At 51.7% G+C, this 24923-nt stretch overlaps 2 protein-coding genes across 6 annotated transcripts in view; both read left to right on the top strand.

Annotated features, from left to right (window-relative positions):
- Nucleotides 1–5: 5 nt before the first annotated feature.
- Nucleotides 6–20319, top strand: KLHDC3 (kelch domain containing 3). 3 transcript variants are annotated; one of them, XM_042031887.1, is made up of 11 exons: nt 6–180; nt 6966–7201; nt 9478–9654; nt 11824–11939; nt 13240–13311; nt 13539–13752; nt 14033–14119; nt 15391–15499; nt 18965–19038; nt 19408–19486; nt 19684–20319. In XM_042031887.1, the coding sequence occupies exons 2-11, from the start codon at nt 7048–7050 to the stop codon at nt 19748–19750; spliced, it is 1149 nt and encodes a 382-aa protein (XP_041887821.1). In that variant the 5' UTR covers nt 6–180; nt 6966–7047; the 3' UTR covers nt 19751–20319. The 3 variants fall into 3 exon arrangements, with proteins under 3 accessions (XP_041887821.1, XP_041887823.1, XP_041887824.1); XM_042031889.1 differs by having other exon boundaries at nt 53–174; XM_042031890.1 differs by lacking the exon at nt 6–180 and adding an exon at nt 525–549.
- A 102-nt stretch (nt 20320–20421) lies between these two features.
- The window catches only part of NPAS4 (neuronal PAS domain protein 4), a 5268-nt gene continuing 766 nt past the window's right edge, over nt 20422–24923 (top strand). The window contains exons 1-7 of one of the 3 annotated variants that reach the window (XM_042031885.1): nt 20422–22328; nt 22871–23037; nt 23136–23272; nt 23458–23563; nt 23704–23950; nt 24217–24326; nt 24763–24898. In XM_042031885.1, the coding sequence (XP_041887819.1) occupies nt 22228–22328; nt 22871–23037; nt 23136–23272; nt 23458–23563; nt 23704–23950; nt 24217–24326; nt 24763–24898 (1004 nt within the window). In that variant the 5' untranslated portion in view covers nt 20422–22227. Of the gene's footprint in view, nt 22329–22801; nt 23273–23457; nt 23564–23703; nt 23951–24216; nt 24327–24762; nt 24899–24923 lie in introns of all 3 variants that reach the window. The other 2 variants (XM_042031884.1, XM_042031886.1) reach the window with 2 other exon arrangements.

Here is a 24923-nt window from a genome sequence, read left to right as displayed (position 1 = left end):
GGGAGCCGCCCCTGAGGAGGGCCGGGGCCCGGCACCCGCGGAAGGGCCTGTCGGGGCCGCGCCGCTCCGGCGCGAGGGGCGCCCGCGGAGCCGGGCGGGGCCGCGCCGCACTACAAGTCCCAGGGAGCGGCGGGAGCTCCTGTCGGAGCGGGGCTGTCGGAGCTCCTTGTACGGGTACAGGTACGGGGCCGGGGCCGCGGGGGAGGGGGGAGCCGGCCGGGCCATGCCGGGGCTGGGGAAGGGTGAGGCCGGGAGGCACCGCCGAGCCCCTCCGTGAGGGCCGGGGGCGCGGGGCCGCCGCCCTGCCCGGGTGCCCTCGGCCGGGCCCGCGGGTGGGGGCGCGGGGCGGCACAGAGGGGCTTGGGCGAGGAGGGGCGGCCGACGGTGCTGGAGCGTGTCCAGAGTTGGGCAAAGGAGCTGCTGAAGGGTCCAGAGTGTAAGTCCTATGAGGAGCAGCTGAGAGAGCTGGGGGTGTTCAGCGTGGAGAAAGGAAAGCTCAGGGGAGACCTTATCGCTCTCTACAACTGCCTGGAAGGAGATTGTTGCCAGGTAGGGGTCAGTCTCTTCTCCCAGGTAACAACTGACAGACAGGTCAAGAGGAAATGGCTTCAAGCTGCACCAGGGAAGGCTTAGATTGGATATTAGGAAAAAATTCTTCACGAAGAGGGTAGTCAGGCATTGGAACAGGCTCCCAGGGAAATGGTAGAATCACCATGCCTGGAAGTGTTAAAAAAACCTGTAGATGTGGTGCTTTCAGGACACGGGTTGTTGGTGGGCCTGGCAGTGTTGGCTTAATGGCTGGACTCAGCGATATTGGTGGTCTTCTCCATCCTTAAAGTATTCTGTGACCCCACGCATCCCTATCCTCCCCTGACAGGTCTGTGTCAGGGAGGCTGCCCTCTTGATCCTTGCCCTGCCATGACCTCTGCTGCACCTTCTCTCTCCATCCTTGTGGGCTCGTGTGGTTTCAGACCATTTATTGTCCCACCCAGTCGTGGCCAGTGTGGGGCTGCATGCCTGGTCCTCCCCAGCCCCATGTGCCAGGCAGAGGGAAGGCTGGCACCTGTGAGCCTGCCCTGTGTGTGGCCAAGCCCAGCAGATCACTCTGCCTGGGGATCAGTGTCAGTGCAACAGAGGGGCAGAGGAAAAAACTGATGTAAAGCAAGAAATGCCCCACTGGCTGTCAGCTCGGCTTTCCTGAGCCTGCTTCCTCCCAGGGACTGCCCTTGGCGTGGCAGAAACAGCTTCACAGGCTGAGACAAATTCCTGGTGGGGAAGAGGGGGTCAAGCAGTATCTCTGAAGCTTGGGCACGCTCCGTAGAGAAGGTGGGGTTTGGGAGGCAAGGTGAAGAATAGAACCCAGCTCAGGAGGTGCAGAATGTCAGCTAGGCTTTAGGCAAAAGTAAGCCAGCAGTGGGCAAAATATCTGGTGGAAAATAAGGAGATGGCGAGGCTGGCTGCGGGGGGGGGGGGCAGTGGGATAAATTTGTGCCTGAGTGGCGTGGTCTGTGATTCCCATGGCTAACAGGAGCTTCCAGGGCAGGCTCAGTTCACGAGCTCAAGGGCTGTTCTAGCACCGTCTAGTTTACCGGGGCTGGAATTGCATTGTGAGTGTCGGAGCTGTTGAATGTGCAAGCTTGCAGTTTCACACTGCCTTAGCACAAATACTCCAAGCATTAGATAAATGTCAAGCACAAGTGAAGAAAGCGGGTTGTTCTCATGTTATCTCTAACAGTATGTTGGATGTGCTTGAAATAGAACTGTCTGTATGGACTGCTGTGAACTGGCTGGGCTATTTTAAGAGTTACTAAACCTTGTGGCTGGTGTCTTTTGGGAGACGGGACGGAGGCAGCCACACGGTAGGGTTTGCTCTCTGGAGCAGCTTTGCAGGGTAGGCTGCTCTTCTTGGGCGCTGCTGTAATTCTGGGGGTGACAGAACGAGTCCTTGAAAATCCAGGCCACTTGCTGCTGGGTTTCTCCACCTTGCTTTGGGAATTGGATGCAGCAGGGCTAATCTGAGCAGCTTTTGGAAATGGCTCTAGGTTTCCTTTTGTGTCCATAAAGGAGGGAGAGAGCCCAGGGAACTCCCTTTGAGTAAAGAAGTGGATCCAAGGTGTTGCCAGCATGATTCTTGCTTTTATATTTCCTTCAGATATATTTGTAGCTTGGCAGCTTATTATTGTATTTGTAGCCTAGCTCCAGTACTTTTCCTTATTCTACCCAATAGGCTGAAAGACAGAATACATTCCAAAAGGTTCCAGGCTGGGGGTGCAAGGCTCCTATCCTATCGTGCTTCTTCATGGCAACCAAGGTTGAGACCAGCTCTTTGAGACATATTTTTATAAATGAAGTTTAGTTCCCATCTGAGGGGGGAAGATTTAGAAGGGGCTTAAACTGGGGGGGAATTACTTCACCACTTATGTCTCTAACTGGTGATTTTGGTCAGTTATGCTACTTTGCTAAACTTATAAAACTGTATTCACCCCATTGGGGGGTGGGCATTTTGTGGACATTTTCCTTATCTGCCTCTGGAAGCCTCCAATAAAGACCAGCCTTTATATTACCTCCTATACTAATATTATCTCAAAAGTGTGTTGTTTTGTTTTTAGGTTCTTTAAGGCATCAAAGGATATATGGGTTTGTTTTAAGATTATTGCCTGGATACTGTACTTGGAGATGCTCAGTAGCTTTCTATCTTGAACGAAGTATTTTCATAACTAATTGTAGGATTGAAAATAGTAAATATAAAGCCAATAGAACAAACAGGTGAAAAATCTGACTAAAACCTAGCATTACTGGCTTGGGGTTTTATTGTTGTTTTGGGGTTTTTTTCTATCTATGCCACTGTGCTCAAGTCACCACAGCAGTTCTGGAAGATATGCTAGTGAGAGATTATTGAGTGATATTTTTGTTGATCTCAGATGTCTATATGCTGTATTGTTAGGCTCTTGTTAAGTGTAAGCTGGAGCAGTGGGGATGAAAGTTGTTTCAGGCATTAAGTGCATCTTCAGGCAACAGCACAAGCAGAGATACAGAAGTGCTGTCTGTAGGTGCTGTATTCGAAGAATGCAGAGCTGAATTTAATCTGATTGTTCCCTGGCTTAGCAGTGAAATGCTCCAGGTGCTTTGTGGCAGAGGAACGACTCACTGCTGTGCTCACTTAATCTCCAGCATCAGCAGCATCAGGTACTTCAAGAGTAAGTGAAGTATATCCTGATTTTTAGAAATGTTCTTATTCCTGGCATTCCTGGTTAATGACAGGACGTACCAGGGTTTCAAAATTTCTCTTCATCCTCTGTGCTTTACTATATCTCTTGGTAGATCATGGCAGACAGGGAAGTAGGGAGTTGTGAAGATTGCATGGTTGGAAGTAAGAGTTCTGTTAGTTTTTGGAGAGAGAAGCGAGGAGCTAACATGAGTCAGTGGAAGCAAGCAGTGGCTTGAACAGGAGCTGTGATTCCATGATTCTGTGTGTCACATCCTGCAGTGCTCTCCTAGTTCTCTAATACAATTTGCCTCTGTCTTACCAATATTTTTGTGTTTTATAGCCTACATCACTGTTGCAGGTGTCCTAAATGAGAAACCACAGAATGTATTTTGCATAATCTAATATTGTACAGTTGGGGGAAATTGTTAGTAAATTGTTTCTTATCAGTTTTGCCATTTTTCTCTCTCCTTGGCTGTGTCCTGTGTGATCTTTAAAGAAATCTAAGGCGTAGCTTAATGTCAAGTGCACTTCTCCTACTAAGAAATCCTCATAGGAATGAGGTTGAAAAGTAGTTTATTTATGTCCTCATTTATATAACATAAATTGTCATTGGAAATCAAACTTGAAATGGAACTTAACAGTGTCCATAGGTGTAGAACAGAAAATAGGATTTTCTCAAAATATGTGTCTAACTCATATTTGCAGATAGTGCACAGAGGGAGCTTGGAGGAGGAAAAAGCTTTGGGACAGAAGACTGGTCTAAAGAAACGATTGTAAATAAGGCAGGAGAGGAGAATCTGGAGCTGGGCACAGAAAGCATGGGGAGGAGTAGGGGAGGCATCCTGGGGAGACAGGGCTGTGCGGGGAGGAGAGGAGACCAGGCCTGTGTGTGGCTGAGAAGGGGCAAAACAAATGCTTGGTGATGGCAGGAAGATGTGGTAGTTTCAGGGTAGGCTTGTGGCAGAAGAGGAAGATGGGAGTTTGCATGGGTGCTTTCATTACAGTGTAGAGAAGAGCACTTGGGTTTGGGAAAACCCTGACAGCTTATTAAATCCTGTGTTTTCCCATGGCTTTTAAAATATGACCCTATAAAGATTACTTCACACTTCGGGTCATTCTCTCTTCATGCAGTGTTCAGATGAGTGTTTGCTTTTCTTGGCTCTGAGGAGGGGCAGCAGGAGGCTGTGCTGGCAGAGCTCTATGTTTGCTCTAAAGGGGTATCCCCGGACAGAGCCAAGGCGAAGCACAGCCTACTTCCATCCCAGTGCCCTCGCCACCACTCCACACCTGCCAGTCACCTGGGAAGCACTCATTTGGGGAAAAACTTTCCCAGTAATTGTAGGAAACAACATTTCAACATTGTTGCTTCAACCTCTACATCCTTCTTGCAGTGCCAGGAGTTGGCCCTGGAGCTGCTGGTTCTCAGTGGACCAGGTTAATCTCTTGGGATGAGCTGCCTTCTGACCGGAATGGCGGAACTGCTGGGGAAGGTTAGCCAGCTCCTGCGGCGGTGACAGGACCAGCGTCCTTGCACCTGGCTCAAGTGAGCTGCCAAGGGTGAGGAAGAGTTTTCCAAGTCTTTTCAACAAGAAAGGCAGGGGCCTTGGTACAATGCCTGTCTGCCATGCCAAGCAGCTGTGCTCTTCTACCTCAGGAGGAACCAAGCAGAGAACTTGGAAATAAGATTCATCCTCTTGGTCCTCCTGGATTGGGCTCAGTCTGAAGGGTGTTGAAAATATTGATGCTGGTGATAAAGACCAGTTAAGCTCCTTGAGGAGTCTTTTACAGAATCACTTAAGCGAGAAGAGATTATGAGGAAAATATTGGTTAGATTTTTCAGGAATAACTTGTGACTGAGGCAGGAAACAGATTTAGATATGCGAAGTCTTCAAAATAGCTTGGAAGGTGGCTTTGGTGGGTTCCATGGAAACTCATCTGTTCTGTAGCTTTGCAGAGGACTTACACAAGAGTGCTGCCTGGCTTAAAAAAAAAATAGTTTCTTAAGAAAAAAACCTCAAACCTGCTAGATTTGAAATAGAAGCATGGCCTGTAAAAGATGGGGGGTGTTCCTGGGCCCTTCTGGAGCACCCCTGCTGGAGCAAATCTTGCTGTGACTTTCTGGGTTGCTGACTGCTGTTTGGGTTAGGGTGGTTGCTGCAGGAACAAGCAGATTTGCAGGAGGAACTTCTGTTATAATAAGGCTGCAGGATGGTCTCTGTTTGGGTTTTGCACGTGTCCCGTCGCTGTAACTTTCACGTACAGAGCATGAAAACAACTCAAAAAAGAAATAACTTTAAAAAGACGCTACTCAAATTTTAATGACATTTGGGAGTTCTGGAATGAGATGACTGGTTACTGAATGGTTTTGAACTGTCTATGGAGTCAGTGGATGAAGCTGGAAGCCTAAGCTCTGCTTCATGCCAGGAGCTCCCTGTTGGTGACATCTCTTACTCTTCATGCAGGAGGGGATAAAATAGGAGTGTGTGGGTGGACTGGGCACTGGGGTGGTCAGGCTGCTGATGGGCCTGGTTGTGAGTGGTGATTCCACTTGACTGAAGGGCTGGGGGTGGCCAACTGGAGCAGAGCAGCATGGCACTGCCCCTCTTGCTGCCCTCCAGCTACTTCAGAAACCTGAAACAGGAGGGAAGTCCTCCTTGCCAAAACTCAGTACTTCCCAAAAAGAAAAGGGACAGAGTGTCGGAATTTTATGTGTAGGAATTTAGTCCTTGTTCAAAGGCATCCCCAAATTTCTTTGGATTCTGCAAATGCTAAAACTGATTGTGGGGTGGGAGCATGCTGACTGAATCTTTCAGTAACCTAGAACCAAGAAATAAAAGAAGACAAATTTATTTACGCTGTCTGAAACACTGACATCTCTTCTAATGGCTGTTTTTCAGCTGGGAGCAAACTGTTAAAAATCAAACTGACCTGCTGTTTCAGAAGCATCCAGGCAGGACTGTGCTCTAGATTCTTAGATCCAAAGGAGAATCTCTGCAAGAATGAGCTGTGGTGACTTTTCTAAGATATGATCTAAGCCATCTGTTTGAGGAAAGAAGAATATCAGTTGCTTAACAAGCTATGATGCTACAGAATTTTCATAGTTATGCTTGGATTTGCTGTGGGAGGAAAAGACCTTTTCTTAGCATTAGCAAAGAGCTTTCTACCCAGATTAGGGGGTTTCTGCTCTCTTATGGCTAATTAAATTGAACCCTAGTGCTCAAATCAGTGAGTCCAAATGCTAATGTTGTTACCCACCCCCATAATGGCAAGTAGGTTACTTTATGTAGGGGTGGTTCTTTGGAGGTTTTTTGTTGGGTATTTTGTTTTAATATTTTGCTCTGCTGTTTCTCAGAACTGATCCAAAGAGCACGCTCTTCCCTCTGGGTCTGTTCTTTTCACCTTCACCGCTGGCTCTCGCTGTGTGTTTTCGTTCATGCACACAAATGGTTGTGACATGTACACGATACGTTTGTGCCTTTGTGGCCAGGGCACGGCTGGGTGCTCGCCCTCGGCTGCCTTCGCCTAAGGCCTTTGGCTGGGGCTGCCTGTGCAGCTGCCCTGAGGGGTTTTGTATTCAAGGGCATCTCTGCTCGCTCCTCTGGGCCCTGCCCTTTGTCCCTTTCCCAAGAGGAATGTTTCCAATTGGGAGGCAGCTGAATGTGGATACAGCAAGGTAACCTTTGTAGCTGGCATTCAAGGAAGGTAGGAAGACCTGCAAGATGGATCATGTTTTTTTGGCATTGTGTCTGTGTTGCAGAGCCAGGTGACATTGCGGTGGCCTCGGAAGCATGTGGCTGTGGCACTGGGGGCCCTGAAGACCACCTGGCTTGCAGGGAGGAATGCTACGGTGGGCAGTGCACTTGGAAGGTGGGCCACGGAGGGTGAACCACGCGGCCGTGGCTGTCGGGCACAAGGTCTATTCCTTTGGGGGGTACTGCTCTGGAGAGGACTATGAGACCCTGCGGCAGATCGACGTCCACGTTTTCAACGCAGGTAAACACGTCCTTGTGGGGCACAAAGCACTTGGCTTGCTGGGCTCAGTTACTGCTTTTCTTGCCTGCTGCTGCCTGACATGTGATACCCTGTAACGTGCTGTCCGACTCTTAATTTCCAGAAAAAGTTATCAGAGTAGATGGGAGCCTCTTTCTTTGTGCAGCCTTGCATTTTCAGCTTCAGGGGCAGGACACAGAGTGGCTGTAGTTCATCAGACTGCTAGGGTAAGGACTCACTGAAGTAGGCACATAGCCAATGACTTGGTTTGTCCTTGTTCTCTGGGAACACTAACTCAACCAGGTGCAAAGAGGTGATATCGAGCTGGCTCAGGTCCCCCCTTCAGTTTGCAGCATGTCCATGCTCACTGCCCATAGCATGGAAGGAGTAGGCTGGGAGCCAGGGCACTCAGTTGACTCCAGGTGTAGACATCTGAGCTGTTTCCCTATGGGGGCATCTGACAACTGTTGCAGCATGGAGTCAGTAGGGGCATGTGGCTAGGAGGGACGCCTTCCCATTTTGGTAACAACTGTCATGAAGATTCACAACATAGCTTAGAAAAGCATCTGCAACTGGAGCCATTTGTGTAGGGGAGCCAGTACCTGTCATGAGACCGAGTTGGAGCCATGGTTGTGCTGGCAGAGGCTGTATTTCTTGATTGAGTGCTCTTTGAACTAAAGAGGTTACTGAGCTGGTCCATGAAGTATTTCCCTGTAATTAGGCAGGTGGTTGAAAAACTGCACAGATGCTTGGGTGGGTCCAGTGAAAAAGAGCCAGCAATAGAGAACCAATGACCAGTTTTGGAGACCAGGCAGCGTGCTGAATGCTCTGCTAACACCCACAGGTAGATGAACCTGGTTTGTCTGTAAGATGCAGTGAATTCACTCCTTTAAGGCTGATATGCAGCAGGGATAAAAGCATTGGTTACAGAGGGCTGCCTAGGTGACGTGCTCCCAGTGTGGAGGAGGTTGTAGCTCAGGGTCCTGTGAACACTGACATTCACCTCTGTCCAGAGGGACTGGACCTTCACACTCAACACAGCTGAATGTTGTAGAACGTGCCAAGTAGAGCACCACTCTTCTGGGGAAGCATAATGACTGTGCCCAAAGGAATGCTCTTGTGTTGTCTTTCGTTCTTGCCACTCCCAAATATTAAAGTGTCAGAATGCTGCAGCCACCACAGGGGAAGTGACAGTGGCTTCTCAAGCCCTTGCTCAGCTAGCATTGTCAGGTGCCAGTGGTAAAGCCAAGATACCAGATTTTGAATGATCTCTTTTCAGTCTTCCAAAGATGAAGACTGTGTTTTAGGTAGGAAGCATCCAGTCTAGCTTGACTTTAGCATTGGATGTGCGTCCTCAGTGCCCTTTCTGCCTGTGGGGTAGGTGCTCACCTTTTGAGATGCCTGACTTTTCCCTTTCCCTAGGTTAGTATTTCAGAGGAACTGCAGACTGTTTTTTGCTTTATTTTATATCAGCCCCATGTAGAAAACAAACCTGGAGGCTGTATGTGAGGCAGAGGGAGGGTGACTGGTCCTGTTATGTAATAGGTGGGTAATGCTTGCTGCGGCTCTTGCACTGTCATTAAACCCTGTAATACCTGTTGACTCTTCTGGCTGCTGCTGGACGTGACACACAGGCTGCCAGGAAGGGGAACCTGTAATCACAAGGAACTCCTATTAGTAATACAAGGTTAGCAGGGAGAACTTGAGTACAGATGGGGGTAAAGGAGACAGAGAGCCACCTCATCTATAGCTTGAAAAACAAAACAAAAGCAAACAAAGCTCCTATAAAGCTGCTGGGTTGCTTTGCTTAAACTGTGCTTGTGCAAGTCCAAGTGATGTCTTCAGGTGTTCCCTTGCATGTTACTGCAGTGAATTATTCCTGTGCTGCCCATTCTTCCAGCTTTGAATATCCTCAGCAATCTCTCTAGCTTGAAGTAGTGTCTGCATTCTTGGTCACCTCCGTACTTTTTTCTTTTCTCTTTCCCTATTTTTTTGTTTGTGTGCTGTATCTTCACTCACGGTCTAGGATGAGCCAGAGTGGAAACTTTTTCAGTGAATTGTTGTAGAACAGAGCCTGTTTTTGTCCTCTGGGCCTCCAGAGGACTTCCTTCTGTATTTCTTAACTAGCTTCTACGCAGGGTCAGACACAGCTTTCTCTTGTTTACTCGACTGCTTCTGCACCTTGTCACGGGGTAAAAAGCACCGCGCAGGATGGGTTATGAACTGTGAGCAATTTAGCAGGCTTAGCATTTGACATGGGCTCAAACTTGTGTTTCCAGTGTCTCTGCGCTGGATCAAGTTGCCTCCAGTGTGGACAAACAGCCGAGACCACGTGAGGGAGGTGCCCTACATGAGGTATGGGCACTCAGCAGTGCTCATCGACGACACCGTCTACATTTGGGGTGGTCGCAACGACACGGAGGGAGCCTGCAACGTTCTCTATGCTTTTGATGTCAGTAAGTTCCAGCTTCTCACTCTTCCTTGTCACAACTGTTCTTGATCAGACCTTCTCTCTACCCCCCACCTCTGCTCCCCAATTTGTTTTCTTGTCCGTCAGTGACAGTCTGGAGGAAACGGTGTCACTGTGTTTCAGCAGTTATAGAAGTGGAGCAGGGTGGCCATTGTGTCTGCATGTTTGAAACTCTGTAAAAGCCTTTGAACAGAGATTGCTGATCTTGTCTAATAATCAAAATGGTTTTAATTTTTCTATCAGCTTTGTATGCTCTCTCTGATAGTAACTACAACTGAAGTGTTCTCTCTGTGTGATGTAGTATTCCTTAATTGTGGCTGAAGGTTGAAGCAAGAAGGGGCTGGGCTCTTGAGGATTGTGGTTCCTCTCCAGTGTGGTCCTTCTTTCTGAAACTATGAAAGAGAGTGAGGAAAAAGCACAGAAGTAGTCAGGGACAGGATGGCAAAATCAAGGAAGAGATGAGTCAAGTTAGATAAACCTGAAATATAAACTCCTTGAGCCTTTTGGTTGGCTTCTTCATAGCACTGCTGGAGCACCTCTGGAGAAAAGGCACCATCAGGAGCTGCATGGACACAAGTGTCAGGAAAGAAAAGGAGTATATCTGGATTCTGGAGGCAAGTCCATCTAAATACTGGCCATTAACTGTATTGCTGGACTTGCAAGGAAACCGCTTGCTCTGGTGCTTGGTCAGGGTGTCTCTTCTTTATTAGGAAATATCTTACAGCTTGGGGTGTAGGGTTTCCCCCTTCCTTCCCCTGACACATGAGAAGCCACTAGTAAGCCTCTGCTTACACAGAGGCATTGTAGTGGGACCTGCCTAGTCTCCCTGGCAGCTCCAGCACTTCAGCATTAAGTGAAAATTAACAGAAAGTCCTGCTCCAAACCCTCTGCAGCTGTCTGTACACACAGGCCTGCCATTCCTGGAAAGTAAGGCTGCCAGTCGCAGTCCCGTGTCTGCAGTGTAAGTTCCACTGTAGGAGTCACGTGAGGCAAAATAAAGTCCTGTCTGAGTGCAGTTTTGTCCCTGGGGTGCTGGGCTGATCCCAAATTGAGGTATTTTCCATCTCTAATTTATGTTGCACTTGGGTGAGCTGTTGCTGATACAGTGTGACTGAGTTTGGAAGGAGCTCCAGGAAGAAAAGGAACCCGATAGCCCTGAGCTGTCTCTCACTAGAGGCTCCCCAGGGATTCTGCTGACCTTGCAAGAGCCTTTGTGTGGTGCCAGATGGAGCATAGGGGGACAGTTGTGTCCGCAGGCCAAGTTCAGAGAAGTCATCCTCATGCTTTGGCTCCAGTGTTACGACTTTCTGAAATAAGGACTGCTTTTGGCAGCCAGCAGCAGTCAGGGAGGGTGGGGGAATGTCTCCTCCAGCCTTGAGGCTTATCTGTGCCTCTGTGAGCTCTTGGGGCAGGTGCCTGCTTGTGCTTGGCAGTGAGTCGCTGGCTTGGCTCTGTGTTGCCCTGGCATGGAGAACAGCTCTGGCTAGATTTTAAGTCATCTTCTAAATCAAGCCAACCCATGGAGTGTGCAGGCTAAGGGGCTGAATCTGGCTGGTGCAGGCTCACAGGGAGCACTGTGAAGGGTGGAAAGTGAGGAAGAGAGGATGAGAATGTAACAAGTGGAGCAGATAAGGGAGAGCTGCACTGCAGAGATGGGGATGTGCAAGACAGTTAAGGAGAGCTTGTGGTTAAGTGACTTCTATCTGGGTTTGAGAGCTGTTTTTCCTCAGTCATGCTCAGTTACTGAGCATCTCCACACCATGAGATCAGTTGAGCCACGTAGCATTATTGCTTCATTGTAATAGAAACTGTGAATGCAGAGTTGATAAGTGACTCACAAGTACACTTTGCAAGAGATTCAGTAAAAATAACATTGCTCAAGCAGTGCTGTATTACTCACACTTAAAATGTGAGCTCTTTGGTCAGGCAGTCGGTGGCTGTGCCCAGAGGCTAAGACTTCCTATCACTGTGTCCCTCTGTGGAGGCTCAGGCAGGTAGCCTTGCCCAAAGAAGCTTGCAGCCTCTCTGGCAGAGCAGGTGCTGTGTGAGAAAAAGAGAATGATTTCTGCCTTAGAAATTAAGAACAGCAGTAATAGAGCTATCCCACCCCAACACCTACTGCATTTTCTCAGCATTGCCTCTTGTTTTGTTTCAGACACGCACAAGTGGTTCACGCCGAAGGTGTCTGGAATGGTCCCAGGGGCAAGAGATGGGCACTCAGCTTGTGTCCTGGCAAAGAGCATGTTTATCTTTGGAGGCTATGAACAGCTGGTGAGTAGTCTCTGTAACTGTTAATTGGTGAAAGAGGGTGTTGATACCCAGGACACTGATAGAGGCAGGACATGGGGGCGTATTTGTATTCATAGTCACTGTCATTTTGTAACTTAGGAAAGTTATGGCATTAGTACCCAGGCTATGCTAATTGTTTTGTGGAGAAGATGGTTGGAAAAGTAAGTCCAAAAAAGTGGTGGATTTTATTTTAACTTTCACAAAACATATTTACCATAAAGATGTAAAAATATAAATTTTTTTTTATATAATTTTTTTCTGGCTCATTTCTCAGCCAAATGCAGATAAATAAATACACAACATTTTTAATAAGTATATATTAATCTACATTTATTTTAATTTGGCTCAGAAATGAGCCAGAAAATGAGGTTTTGTTCTAGTCTGGTGCATGTTCCCTGTAGTCTCTACCTGCTCTGACATCTTCCTGATCCATTTCAGCAAACACTTGGTTGCCTTCCCATTAAGAATACCTTGAGCCAAAGTTCATCCTGCAATAGCTGTCAGTGTGCCTAATGCTCTTTTGAGCAAATACTTATGATCTCATCTTAAGAAGTGAGTAAATATAATTTCAGCCTATCACCAAGCTCCAGAAAAGCTGTGCAAAGTCACGTCTGCTTGTTTGGAAGAAAGCTGGGGCTCTGTTACAGCAGTCTGGGTTATTCCCTCTTTTCTGAGGACAATAGTATGCCAAATCCATGATATTGTTTACAGCACCAGGAGCAGTTCAGATGTGTCTTGTTTTTAAACAAGACCAAATAAACCTCTGGCTGTCTTGCTGCTCTCTACCTCGCCTGGAAGAGCAGGAGTCCACAGTGTCTGTGTGAATGCAATCTCTTCCAGGCAGCCAGCTGCAGATGGGTTATGTGGGACCTCAGAACCTGGATGTTTCCCAGAAGTAATCTTAGCTTCTGCATATCGTCAGGTGGCCTTACCAAGTCCAGGAGCCAGTTTGACTGTCCTGCTAATGCCTCTTTCTTCTCCTGCTACATGGAGAGGAGGCAGCTCCTGCCATGAATGTATTGTGTGCAGGACAGTCTTTGGGGGAGGAACTGAGCACCAAATAAATGGGAAAGCTTCAGGAAGAGATAGGACACCTTTGAGAAGAAACAGGCTTTTCCTTCCTCTTGTTAAGTGATAAGTGCTGCCTGAGCAAGCACCTTGTCTTTTAGGAAGTAGACCCCCAAAGGGATGCTCCAGGTCTGTAGGGCAGCATCCTTGCTGGGGCTGGATGAGACCAGGCTTCTCAGTCCCTTTGTGACCAAGCTGCTTGTCTGTCTTCCAGGCTGACTGCTTTTCAAATGATATCCATAAATTGGACACCACAAACATGACGTGGACCTTAATCTCTGCCAAGGTCAGTGTCTGCTTTGCGCTCTGGTTTGTGGAGGAAGTTTTGTGTCTGCTATTCTCTGGGGTAGCTGCCCACACTTGTCTCACAGCTTCTGGCTGGTGTGGCTGGGATCTGCAGGATGGGAAGTTCTCCAGGAGAAGGCGGACACCCAACCTCCCCATCAAGATGTGTTATTTCTCTGGGTAATCTGCATTCTTTCTTTTGTCTTTGTATTTTACTCTGTCCTTCAGGGTACCCCAGCTCGCTGGAGAGACTTTCATTCAGCTACCATCATTGGAACAAAGATGTACGTGTTTGGTGGCAGAGCTGATCGTTTTGGGCCATTTCACTCCAACAATGAGATCTACTGTAACCGCATTAAAGTGTTTGATACAGAAACCAACTCCTGGCTGGACTCCCCTCCCACTCCCGTGCTCCCGGAGGGCCGGCGGAGCCATTCAGCCTGTGAGTGTGGGTCTGCTGAGGGTGGAGGATGGTGGAAGGAAATTTCTGCCTGCCTTAGAAGGGGTGTCTGCTCTGCTGGGTGGGGCTGTGGGTTAGCAAGGGGTGCACAAAGCCCAATTTCTGTGGAAAGCTGCTGCCCACCGAAAAGCCTTGGCACACCACGCTGCACATGAAGGTGATGTAAGCAGAGGTGGACAACCAACACCACTTTGCTTTATGTTTGATGTTGGGTCGGGGAGCTGCTGGATGGCCCTCTGATGTCTGTGCTTACTCCCTACAGTCAGCTACAACGGTGAACTATATGTATTTGGTGGCTACAATGCACGCCTGAACAGACACTTCCATGACCTCTGGAAATTCAATCCAGGTATTTATGCTTTTAACTTGATGCAGTGATAGTGCTCCAGGCCCTCAGGCATGTGAGTGCTCAGAGGAACATAGTATCCAAGGAGTACTGCTTGGGGGGCATGGCTCTTGGCTCCTCTGACAGCAACTTGCTACCCTGCCTCCTTGGGATGTTTCCAAATCTCAGTTAGAAAGTGGAAAAAGAGGTATTGCTGAAAGACATATTTAATTGGAAAAACTTTGTCTTGTTCTTAAATATGCAATACTCTCTTTGGCAGAAGAGGATATATGGAGAAGCAATGGGGTTAGAGTAGGGAGAGACTATAGCTGGGGAAACCATTCAACTTGAACTGCAGGATCACCACCTCTTGGTACCAGCTCAAACTGTGCAGCAGAAGGGGTGGTTCTTCAGCTCATACCCTGAATATCAGTCAGCTGTGAGCTGTTTTGGGGCCCTCAGGCACATTTCACTGTCTAGACTAATTTTGTTTGCTAATTGCTTTGCATGCTGAAGTTACCTGAGAGCAGCCAACCTGCTGCTCCCCAAGCTGATCTGTGAGCTGGTGTCAGAGCTCCTGCACGTTTCAATCCTGTGCTTTGTCGCCCCCCAGCATCCTTGCCGCAGAAAGCAGCAAGAACAAAGGCTGCTGTCTCCACCTTGTTCAGGTCTCCATGCCCTCCTCCCGCAGCCAAGCTGTCCCAGCAGCTGATGCACCTCTGCCAGGGTGCTCTGCGATCACAGTCTGCCAGCAGATGGAGCTGGTTCCTGGATCTCCTTCCTCCAGATCCCAACCGCAGCAGGTTCTGGGGAAGGGAGGCTGCCTGCCTGCTCCTGCAGCTCTGCCCTGTGCCGCTCCCTGTGATGTCAGACCCGCTGCCATGGCAGTCTGTGGGTCCGGTGCTCAGGCTTTACAAGTGAAAGGCCTTGATGGGGCTTTGAGCAACCTGGTTTAGTGCAAGGTGTCCCTGCCCATGGCGGGGGTTGTAACAAGATGGTCTTTAAGGTCCCCCCAACCCAAACCATTCTATGAAATGACCCACAAATCCTGTCTCAGCAGGCAGAGTTCCAGGACTGTGACCAGCCTCTAAGTGGCACTTCAGTAACAACCTCCTAGAAATGCATCATTTAGCCACTGGTGAGGAGGTCGGGGGCAGGGTGGATATTGGCTAGTTGGTGTCTGTGAGGTAGTGGGCCTCTGGTTTTCCTGTGATCTGTTTAAATTCATAACCTGCTTATAGCTGGTCTTGGCCAGGCTCTTGTGACAAGCTGGTGCACTCTTTTCCTCCCCTTAGTTTCTCTTTCTTGGAGAAAGATTGAACCCAAGGGGAAAGGGCCATGTCCTCGCCGCCGGCAGTGCTGCTGCAGAGTGGGGGACAAAATCATCCTCTTTGGAGGTACCAGGTGAGTTGTATGAAGTGGCTCCTTGAGAGGCTTTGCCACTCCCTTCAGCACAGTGTCCCTTCACTCTCTGTCCCACGCTGTATCAGATGGACTTCAGAGGCACATGGCAAGTGTCAGTCTATCTGACAAGTGTAAGTAATCATGTACACCAGGGCTCCTCTGAAAAAGGCCATGGAAGAGACTGAAGGTGTCATGTAGGCTTGTAAAGCATCTGGTGACAAGCCATCTCGTACATGTAGAGACAGAAGGGTGTAACAGGCTGCTCAGGAGGGGTTGTGCAGTGCTCAAGCTTTCTGTGAAAGAGGTGGTGGGGATGAGGGAGGAGATCCCGCTGTCAGGAGGACACGTATCTCAGTCTGCTGTGCCAGAGCAGACCTCAGACTGACTTATCTTCACCTACGTGCTGCCCTGCTTCTCCCACCAGAGCTTTCTCCCATTGGCAAGTGTGGGTTCTGCTGCCAAGCTGCAGTGGGATGTCAGCTCAGCTGGGAGCTGTTTGAGGAGCCTACACACATGACAAGACAATGTTGCCTTCTGTGCCAGTGTTCCTTAGCAATATTTCCATTCACAACTGGGACCTGGTGTTAGGGATTTAGCTGTCAAAACACTGGGGGTGATACTGCCAGGGTGCGGGGCAGCTGGATGTGGCCAAGAGTCTTAACAGCTGCTAAAAGAAAGGAAGTGGCCTATCACCAGGACACACTCTATGCTATCTGGAGTGACAAATTGCAGCTCGGGAGCACAGTCCAGCTTGCAGAGACATCTTAAATGCTTTCAGCTCTCTACATGGTTTAGAAAGCTTTGGGGCTCTCCCTGGGATCCTGCTAGTTAGTGGCTTTTTGGGGATGCTTCTGAAGCCAGCTTGGGGCAGTGGACCAAGCAGGACAGATTCTGCTGATGGCTTGACCATACCAGTGTGTCATGGGGTAAAGTGCCTTCAGGTTCCAGGAGTTCAGGGGGCGTGTGCTTAGCTGTAGGACAGCTGTGTGGCTGTGAGGGAGTGCTTTGTGCAGGTGAGGTATCCAGAGGTGCTAAGTTTGTCCAGTCTCCTCTAATGATACTGGGTGGTGCTCAGTACAGCAGAAGGCTTGGTAGGGCTTTATGGGAGTTTTGGGTGGTCCCAGATGCTGTGCTCTGTAGATTTGTGTTACAGCAGCAGCTGAACTCTGATGTTAAGCCGTGGCACTCCTGGGAAATGCTAGCAAACCACAACAAATTTGACACCAGCTTTTTGGAGTTTGGTCCACTCTTGCCAGGCAATGCAGCAGTGCCTTGTCTTCTCCACTGAACCACTTCAGAATTCAGCTTGTTTCTTAAGTCAGGCTCGATGCCAATACGGGCACGTTCATCAGCACTAGTGTGGGCTAGGAAGAGCTGCTGGCAGCCAGGAATGCAGCCTGCTTGAACTGGAGGGAGGGTCTTGCAGGCTGGGGAAGTGGGAGGTGGGGGTGGGCCCGTGCTCGCTTCCTGTAACAGTTATCAGGTGTATTCTGGAGCTGCCTGGCGAGATAAGAAGTTTTCCAGGAAGTCGTTGTAATGGAGAACTCCCAGTGGTCTGCCTCCTGACCTGTGCTGCCCTGGCTGGGAAGGGGGAGGGGTCACACAGCACGGGCTATCCAGCCGGGATTCTCAAGAGGATGAGCCGGCAGGCTCAGCTTTCTAGGGAGCGGCACTGGGGGATGGGCAGGCAAAACCCCTTTGTGTCCTGCCCACCCTTCCAGGATTCACACATCCTGTAGACTGCTGAAGAGGCACTTCTGCAGGCTGCTTGCTCCTGTGGCATCCAAAAGCTTTGTTTCTTTGGTAGTCCTGCCCAGAGCCTGGTCTTTTTGCCCCAGCTCTGGTTCCTCACTGTGGCCAGGAGCAATCCATCACTTGTGTCCTGTTTAAGGCACCAGGAAGCTTGGTGTTCCCATGGCACAGTTATGGCCCTGGTCTGGTTTCCCCCCAATTCCCACCAGTAATTCAGTGTGCAGAGACCATCCACAAGGAAGAAGGAGGGGGAGAAGGAATGCTATAAAACAGTTCTGGCTGAAGAGATGCTGATTCAGATTTGGCTTCAGACTGTGTTTTCCCTGACAAGGCTTAGAAATCCTGGCTCTGGTGAGGGAACAGAGGCTGTCACTGAATGCAGGGTGAGTTGTTTTGCAGCTGGAATGAGCAGTTTTGCTGGGCTCTGGCTGGCAAAGGCATGCCCTGCACCCTGCTGCCTGGGGGCTGCCTGATCTTGAACTCCAGGCTCACCCTGCTACTTGCCTTTTGGTGATTAAAACCGCAGACATGGTGCCTGCTGGCTTTCCTTTGATAGATAACGGATGGTCTGGGGTTTCCTGTGACGTGGATGTGAGATTAGATTGTGGTGTTGTAAGCACACGAGGTGGAATTAAAGGGGCTCTTGCCTGTATCCGGGCAGATGAGTCCCATCAGCAACAGGTCTTCTCTGCCAGCAGTGAGCTGTGCTCTGCAGTTTGGCCTGGGGTTGTGGGGACCTGGGGGGGCAGGCACTGCCTCATGTTCCATGAGATGTGAAGCTTAGTGGCTCATAGGTGGGGAAACAAGTGGCACTGGGGTGAGGAGTCACTGCATGAGGTCGGTCCCAGCTAAGAGGTGAGGGTACACTAAATTGGTTTGTCACGAACCAAAGCAGGACATAAAACACCTTTCCTTTCTTTCAAATTCTCCAAACAACCATCAGCCATGGGAGTGCCTTCCCCTGTTTCAGCACAGGCTGATCTCTCTGTGCAAGGAGATGTAGTGTCCAGTCTCTCAGGTGCTTTGGTTGTTCCATCAAGACCATTGTGGCAGGAAACCATAGGTGAGACTGTTCCCTAGAAATCCCTGATGTTGTAGTTCCTCATTAGCATTCCAGGACCAACATCAGATGGGAGTATCAGCAAATTGGAATTGGATTAAAATGACTGCTGCACTGCTCAGTGCTCAGTTACAGTTTCTGAAATGCCGTCCCCATTTTGGCAGAACCACTCCAGCTGTGGCTGGAGTCCAAAGTGATTCCTGAGTTGGGCTGAGAAATGTCTGTGCTTGCCCTGTCACGCAGATGTTTTCTAGCTGCTTTCTCTACACTCCTCTTACAGCATCTAAGTGGCCAAGCTGAAATAATTGCAGTAGATCTTAACTACATGAGAACAGGAGTGATGGACAGGTCAGGTGAGGGGGAGGCTCATGGCTGGAATCATCATGGTCATCCATGAAAAGGAGGCAGATCCCCCATGCCCAGCAGAGGAAATGATGTGGGTTTCTGCTCCCTGGCTCTGTGCAGCTCTGCCTACTCTGCAAGGAGCTGGGAGAGTGATGACTTTGGGTGCTGCTTGGGGCATCAGAGGGGCAGGAGGGATCACAGGGCCCTTGCATGGGACAGACAGACCAGGAACATTCCTGGACTTGCTCAGCCGAGCTGGTGTATAACAATTTTGGCACTGACTGACACACTGTGCTTGGTTTCTGCAGTCCATCTCCAGAGGAGGGAATGGGTGATGAATTCGACCTGATGGATCACTCAGATCTCTACATCCTTGACTTCAGTACGTGAGCACTTCCTGCCCACCCTGTACCTCTTGCCACAAGGTGCCCTGTGAGCAGGCCCTGCTGTGAAGCACCCTACTGTGCCCTACATGGCTCCAGGTGCCATGTCCCAGAGCCAGACAGCTGTGTCTGACCAGTGTGCTTGGCCTAAGGCAGAGCAGCCAGAGGTGCAGCCATGCTTCATGCACTCCTGCATGCAGACCTCTGTGGGAGCACAGAAGCCACCCCAGCCTGTCCCTGGTGTGTACTCTGCCTTGTCCCTCAGATAAGGCTCTGCCCTGTTTTCCTGTGGCACTGATTGCATGATGCTGGAGCCTCCATGGTGTCCAGTCAAGGCCTGCTGTAGCTGAATTGCCTTCTTTTCACAGGCCCCAGTCTGAAGACGCTGTGTAAGCTAGCAGTGATTCAGTACAGCCTGGACCAGTCCTGCCTTCCCCACGATATCAGGTATGCTGTGCCTTGCTGGCAGGTCACTCTCTGGGTGCTCCCTGACCTTGAGGTGCTCCAGCCTTGGCACTGTGCACCTCTGAGGCGGGCTGGGCTGGAGACTATAGCTGAGGCTGACTTGAAGCAAAGCTGCTCCAGCCCTGGGAGCAGTGTTTGTGCTTTCTCTCAGTGTATCCTCTGTCCTTGGTGTGTTACAGATGGGAGCTCTCGGCCATGACAACAAACAGCACCATCAGCCGCCCCATTGTCTCCAACCAGGGCTGAAGACAACTCGTCTTTCTTCCACCCTGCCCTCACCCCTCCACATACTGACCTCTTGCTCCACTGCCTGCATGAATTTTTAGCCCTTTCAAGCAAGGAATGTGTGAGCTCGGTTTGTCTTGCCCTAGCTAGGCCTGCCTCTGACCTTGACACGCTTTGGGCAGCACGAGTGGACAGGCAGAGCTGGCCACTGGGGGAAAAAACTGTCTGGCCCCAGCAGCACAGCTGTGACCCCTCTCCTTGCTGGTGGCTCTAGAGCTTCCTTCCCTTTGCCTGTGGAACTGCAGCTGTGCTGTCCGGTCCCCAGCCACTTTCCAAGGGCCTGAATCAACTCTTACCACCAGCCATGGCCCTGGGGTTGATGTCAAGGTCAACCTGAACTGTTCCTGCATTGCCTCAAGAGAGCAGGAACCTCTACACCTGCTCCTGCCAGCCCTGACAGCTTCCTGGCACTAAATGGCAGGCCCCACGTCCAAGCTGAGCCTAGTGTGGGGATCTGGGCCCAGCTGGACACTGCCCAGCTCCCATTGTAAAACAGCAACACGGGGGAGTTTTATAAATGGTGAGGCAGACGTGGTTTCTGTGTGTCCTAGCAGATGAACTGGGGGAGAAAAGGCGTGAGAGGGGTCAGAGTGAACCAGATGCCTTCCCCTGAAGCTGCAGGCCACCAGTGGCTTGTGGCAGCAGCAGGCAGTGGCTGATGTGAGCCACAGCCCTACCTGGGGTGGGGAAGGGATGCTGGGCCCCTCAGCAGCACTGCCCTGGGGTACCTGCCTGCTGCCCAGAGTTGTGCTGTCCTGCAAGAGGACAGAAGGAAAATGGTGTATGTCTCCTGGGCTGTGCTGGTTCAGGTAGGTGGGTGCTCTGTAGCTTCCTGCTTCAGGGGTGAAGGTGGAGGGATGCCTGGGACAGCCTTCCTGGGTGGCACAGAGGACTGTGCTCAAGCCCCTTCCCACCAACGTGAGGCGTCTGATGTGGAGCTCCAGTGGCAACTGTAGTGGGGCTAATGCAGAGAAAGCTAGGGAAGCACTCAGGGTGTTTCCTGGGATGTAAAGTCACAGAGATGGTGGTAGCTGCCTGCCAGGAATGGGTTGGCAGAGGGCCCAGGCTGTCTCCCCTGCCCTGAGGGCTGGCACACAGCCAGGGTCAAGTGCTCAGCCAGCAGCACAAGGTTGCAGAGGTGCCTGGGCTCCTCAGCCTGCAGGAGGTGGCCAATGCAAGCACAATGGAGCAGTCTGGAGTGGCCTGAGAGCAGTGAAAACCCTGTGGCAAGAGAACAGAAGGCACCACAATTGCGACAAGAGCTGGTTCTTCACACGCTGGCAGCACCTCACCGTGATAGGTGCTGAGCATCATTGGCCTGGAGGGAAACAGGGTGTGCTGTGACAGCACATTTGGCTGAGGGAGAGCAGCCCCAGCCTGGGCTCGTCCTTTGTGGTCCTTGGCACCCACAGGTTACCCACAAGGACTTAGGTGAACATCTACCCTGTGTTGTCCAGCAGCTCTAACTCCCCTCCTCAATCAGCTGCCTCCGCCACAGGTGCGCTCTCAGTCTGTGAAATAAATGGTGGCGTTTTTTTGCTGTGCACTGAAGCACCAAGCTTACTCTCCTTGCAGGGTGCCAGGCACTAGGAAACACCTCCTGAGCACCAGAGTCCCTGGGCTGGGTCGTGCGGTGCTGAGCACAGAGGCTCCCCAATTCTCTCAATTCTGTCCATGAATGGCTGTCACTGGGAAGAATCACAATCTCTGGGGCATCGAGTGGACACAATAGGCCCCAGAAAGGCTCAGCACTCCCTGCCAGCTACCTCTGGAGAGCAAACCTTTGGCAGGGAGAAGTCTTCTCTGGGAAGAAAATAAGGGGCTCATCAGGGAGAGGGGTCACTGATGCCTCACTCCTCTTCAAGGGGCTCTCTTGGGTTCACGGGTACTGTGGCCCTAACCTGCCTCTGCCAGGACCCTGCTGCAGGCTTGGGCATGGGACACTGCTCACCACCTTGGTCCAGGTGTCTCCAGTGCATTTTCTTGGCTTATCAGCTCCTTCTCCCAGCACCCAGCCCAGTCATCAGTGACGCTGGAGAGCAGCTCCCAGGCAGGCAGACTAGACACAGGATGTTCTGCTGGGCTGGCAGGAGCTGGGCAGATGTGTGCCCCACAGGGGATCCCCCTGCTGTCTTTGTCACTGCCCCCTCCTGAGCGGCAGGTTTGCTTTAAAGACCCTGGCTTCCTTTTATTACTTCCCCTCTCAAATTGCAGCTGGCTGCAAGGGCTATTTTTAGCAGCCTGCCTTCTAAAAATAGCCCCGAGCTGTTTGGAGTTGCGTCACAAGAGGTAACTCTCTCTGTGAGTGGCTTGGCCTCTGCACTCCAGGAGGGTACAAAAGGAGGCCAGGAGCAGCAGGGTCAGCAGGTTCAGCCACAGCCAGAGGCGAAGGAGGCAGCGTTTCCCTGCCAGCTTCAGGCCATCCCAGTCCCGGCAGCATGACCATCTTCTGCAGCCACTGCCACCGGCCCCTGCAGGCGGAGATGAGCTGCCTGCCCAGGAGGGCCAAGCAGGCACCCAGCGCCTCGAGGCCGTTCAGGTGAGCTCCCTCCTGCCCTCCCTCAGGGCTGGGATGGCCTCCCAGAACCCCGGGACAGCTGGTGTAGGATCTAATGGCCCTTGCAAGATGCTGACACCAGCCTGGGACAGCGGGACTGCCAGCTGGTGCATGGGGAGGAGGTGCAGGAATTTGGAGGGGCAGAGGTATTTTAGGTGGTTTAAGAGGAAAGGCATATTGCACTCTGCTGGGGTGCACATTCCAGGTCTGGATGCAGTTTCCATCCTTGGGTTTGGTGGGGAGGTTGTGTCACATGGGCTCCCTACCAAAGCACATGTCAGTGTCCAACCTGGTGCCCAGCAGGAGAGGCAACAGCCATAGCAGCAGCGTGTGCCCCTGGGCAGGCCTGAGCACCTCTGCCTGTGCCCACAAGGTTTGCTCTCCTAGAGGCAGCAGCTGGCACGGGTGCTGAGCATCTCCACTCCATATCCCCGAGCTTGCAATTCTTCCCACAGTGACAGGCAGGGAATGCAGTCCCTTTCCCTCCCTGGACACGTGTCCCAGATGGCTGGCTGGCTTTGCAGGTCAACCAAGAGTGCCTCCAAGGCTCGCCGAGACCAGATCAATGCGGAGCTGCAGGCGCTGCGCTCCCTGCTGCCCATCTCCGCAGAGGAGAAGGAGCGGCTCTCCTACCTCCACACCATGGCCCTGGTGTGCCTCCGGCTGCGGGGGGCTCAGCTGTTCCCTCCAGGTACCCTCAGCACTGCTGTACTCCACGCTGGCTTGGCTCTGTGTGGGGCACTGCTCCTGCCCCATCCAAGACAGCACTTCACCCTCCTCCCCACGCAGGCTTGGCTCCTCCTGCGGGTCCGGCCCTCGGCACAGAACTACTCTCCCTGCTCCCGGGATTTCTGCTTGTGCTCTCAGCCGACAACAAGCTGGTCTACATCTCAGAGAACGTGGCTCAGGTGCTGGGCCTCTCCGTGGTAAGGCCTGCTCACTGAGCATTTGCAGTCACTGTCCCCATACCCATCCTGGTGCCTTTATTGCATGCAGAGCACGCTGCCCCAGCAGATGCTGGGCTGTGGCTCCAGCAGGCTCTGCCCCCACGGTGCCAGCCAGGGCCCACTGAGAGGGGCACAGTCCCTGAGGGCAGCCCCCTCTTTATCAGGTGGAGCTGCTTGCCCAAGGGGACACGGTCTTTGACATCCTGGATGGGCGAGTGGGAGAGGATGTGCACAAGAAGCTCCTCCTTGCCCAGGAGGAGCCTGGCAGGGGTAAGGGAGGCCTCAGCTGGCATCTCATGGATCTTGCCACCCTGCTCTGGCCTTTGGCTGTGATTAGAGAGCCAGGGCCAGCCCTGCTGGGAGCAGAGTGAGGGAGCCCCTGACCCTCTGAACGGTGTGTTTCCCTGCAGAAGTCACTTTTGTCAGCGAGATGCGTACATCCAAGGCCTTCCGGCTGCAGCATGGGGGGAATCGGGTCGTGGCAGTGTGTGGGCGCTTTGTGGCCCTGCGCTGGCCACCGTCCCCCTCCACCACAGCCTTCCTGGCCCTCTGCACACCCGTTGTGCAGTCGCCCACAGATGGCGAAGCTGCTTCCCAGGATGACATATTCCAGAGCATGCATCTCCTGGACATGACGTTTATTGATGTCACGGAGAGGTGAGGGCTACCTGCTTGCACCACAGCTCCAGCTGTACATCTCAGCAGCAAGAATCATTTCTCTTCACCAAGCCTATGTATGGGATGCAGGCTAGACCCTGCATGAGCACTGAGACTCTCACAAACACTTCCCAAACCTCTTCCCACATTTACAACTCATTTCTGTACCTCTGTTGTTTCATTCTTCGTCATGCAGCAGCTGCTCCTTGCTGACACGGTGCAGGCTCTGTACAACACTCAGTCCCCACTCCCCTTGTCTTTCCCAGTGTCACCTACCACCTCGGCTACCACAGGGAGGAGCTGGTCGGTCAGTCGTGGTACAGCCTCCTGCACCCTGAGGATGCTGACTTGGCAGCTGCCCAGCACAGGGCCGTGGGTGAGTGTCAGGCCTGGGAACGTGCGTGCTGTCCCCTGGCTCCCTGGTCTGGTTATGCCTGAAACGTGGCTATCCAGGACAGCAGCGACAAAGCGAATTCAGTCCTCCCTGTTGTGACTCCCTGCTCCAAAAAGGATGAGGCAGGGAAGTGGTTACACACCCCATACACTGTCTACAAGGTCACAGGCAGTTTCTAACCTGGAGGTGGGCATCCTGCTTTGCCACAGTATACAGAGGAGAGGCAAGCCCATTTGAGCCCCATCTCTTTGCGAGGGCAGGACTGCTGCGGACTTGACTCTGCTCTGTGTGGCTTCTGTCCCGCTGGGGCCAGACTAGTGACCGACGGCAGAGCTCATCGGGGCAGCCTGCGGGCTGTACAGGCAGCCTGGGGCCGTGCCCTACTGCCGGCTCACGCTGTCTCTTCCCTCGCCCGCAGCGCTGGGGTCCGGGGCTGGGCCCGCAGCAGGGACCGCCGTGCTGCGAGTGCTGCGCAAGGACCGCGCCTGGACCTGGCTGCGCGTGTGGGCGCGGCGGGACGGCGGCTGCATCACCTGCACCTGCCGCTGCCTCAGGTGAGCGGGGTCCCGGGGAGGGGCG

The sequence above is a fragment of the Corvus kubaryi genome, unplaced genomic scaffold (genome assembly GCF_017639235.1).
Source record: "Corvus kubaryi isolate FWS band 111438036 unplaced genomic scaffold, C.kubaryi_AGA036_p1.0 37347, whole genome shotgun sequence".
NCBI lineage: Eukaryota > Metazoa > Chordata > Aves > Passeriformes > Corvidae > Corvus > Corvus kubaryi.
The sequence above is the reverse complement of the archived record's forward strand: the minus strand, read 5'-3'. Positions and strand labels throughout refer to the sequence as shown.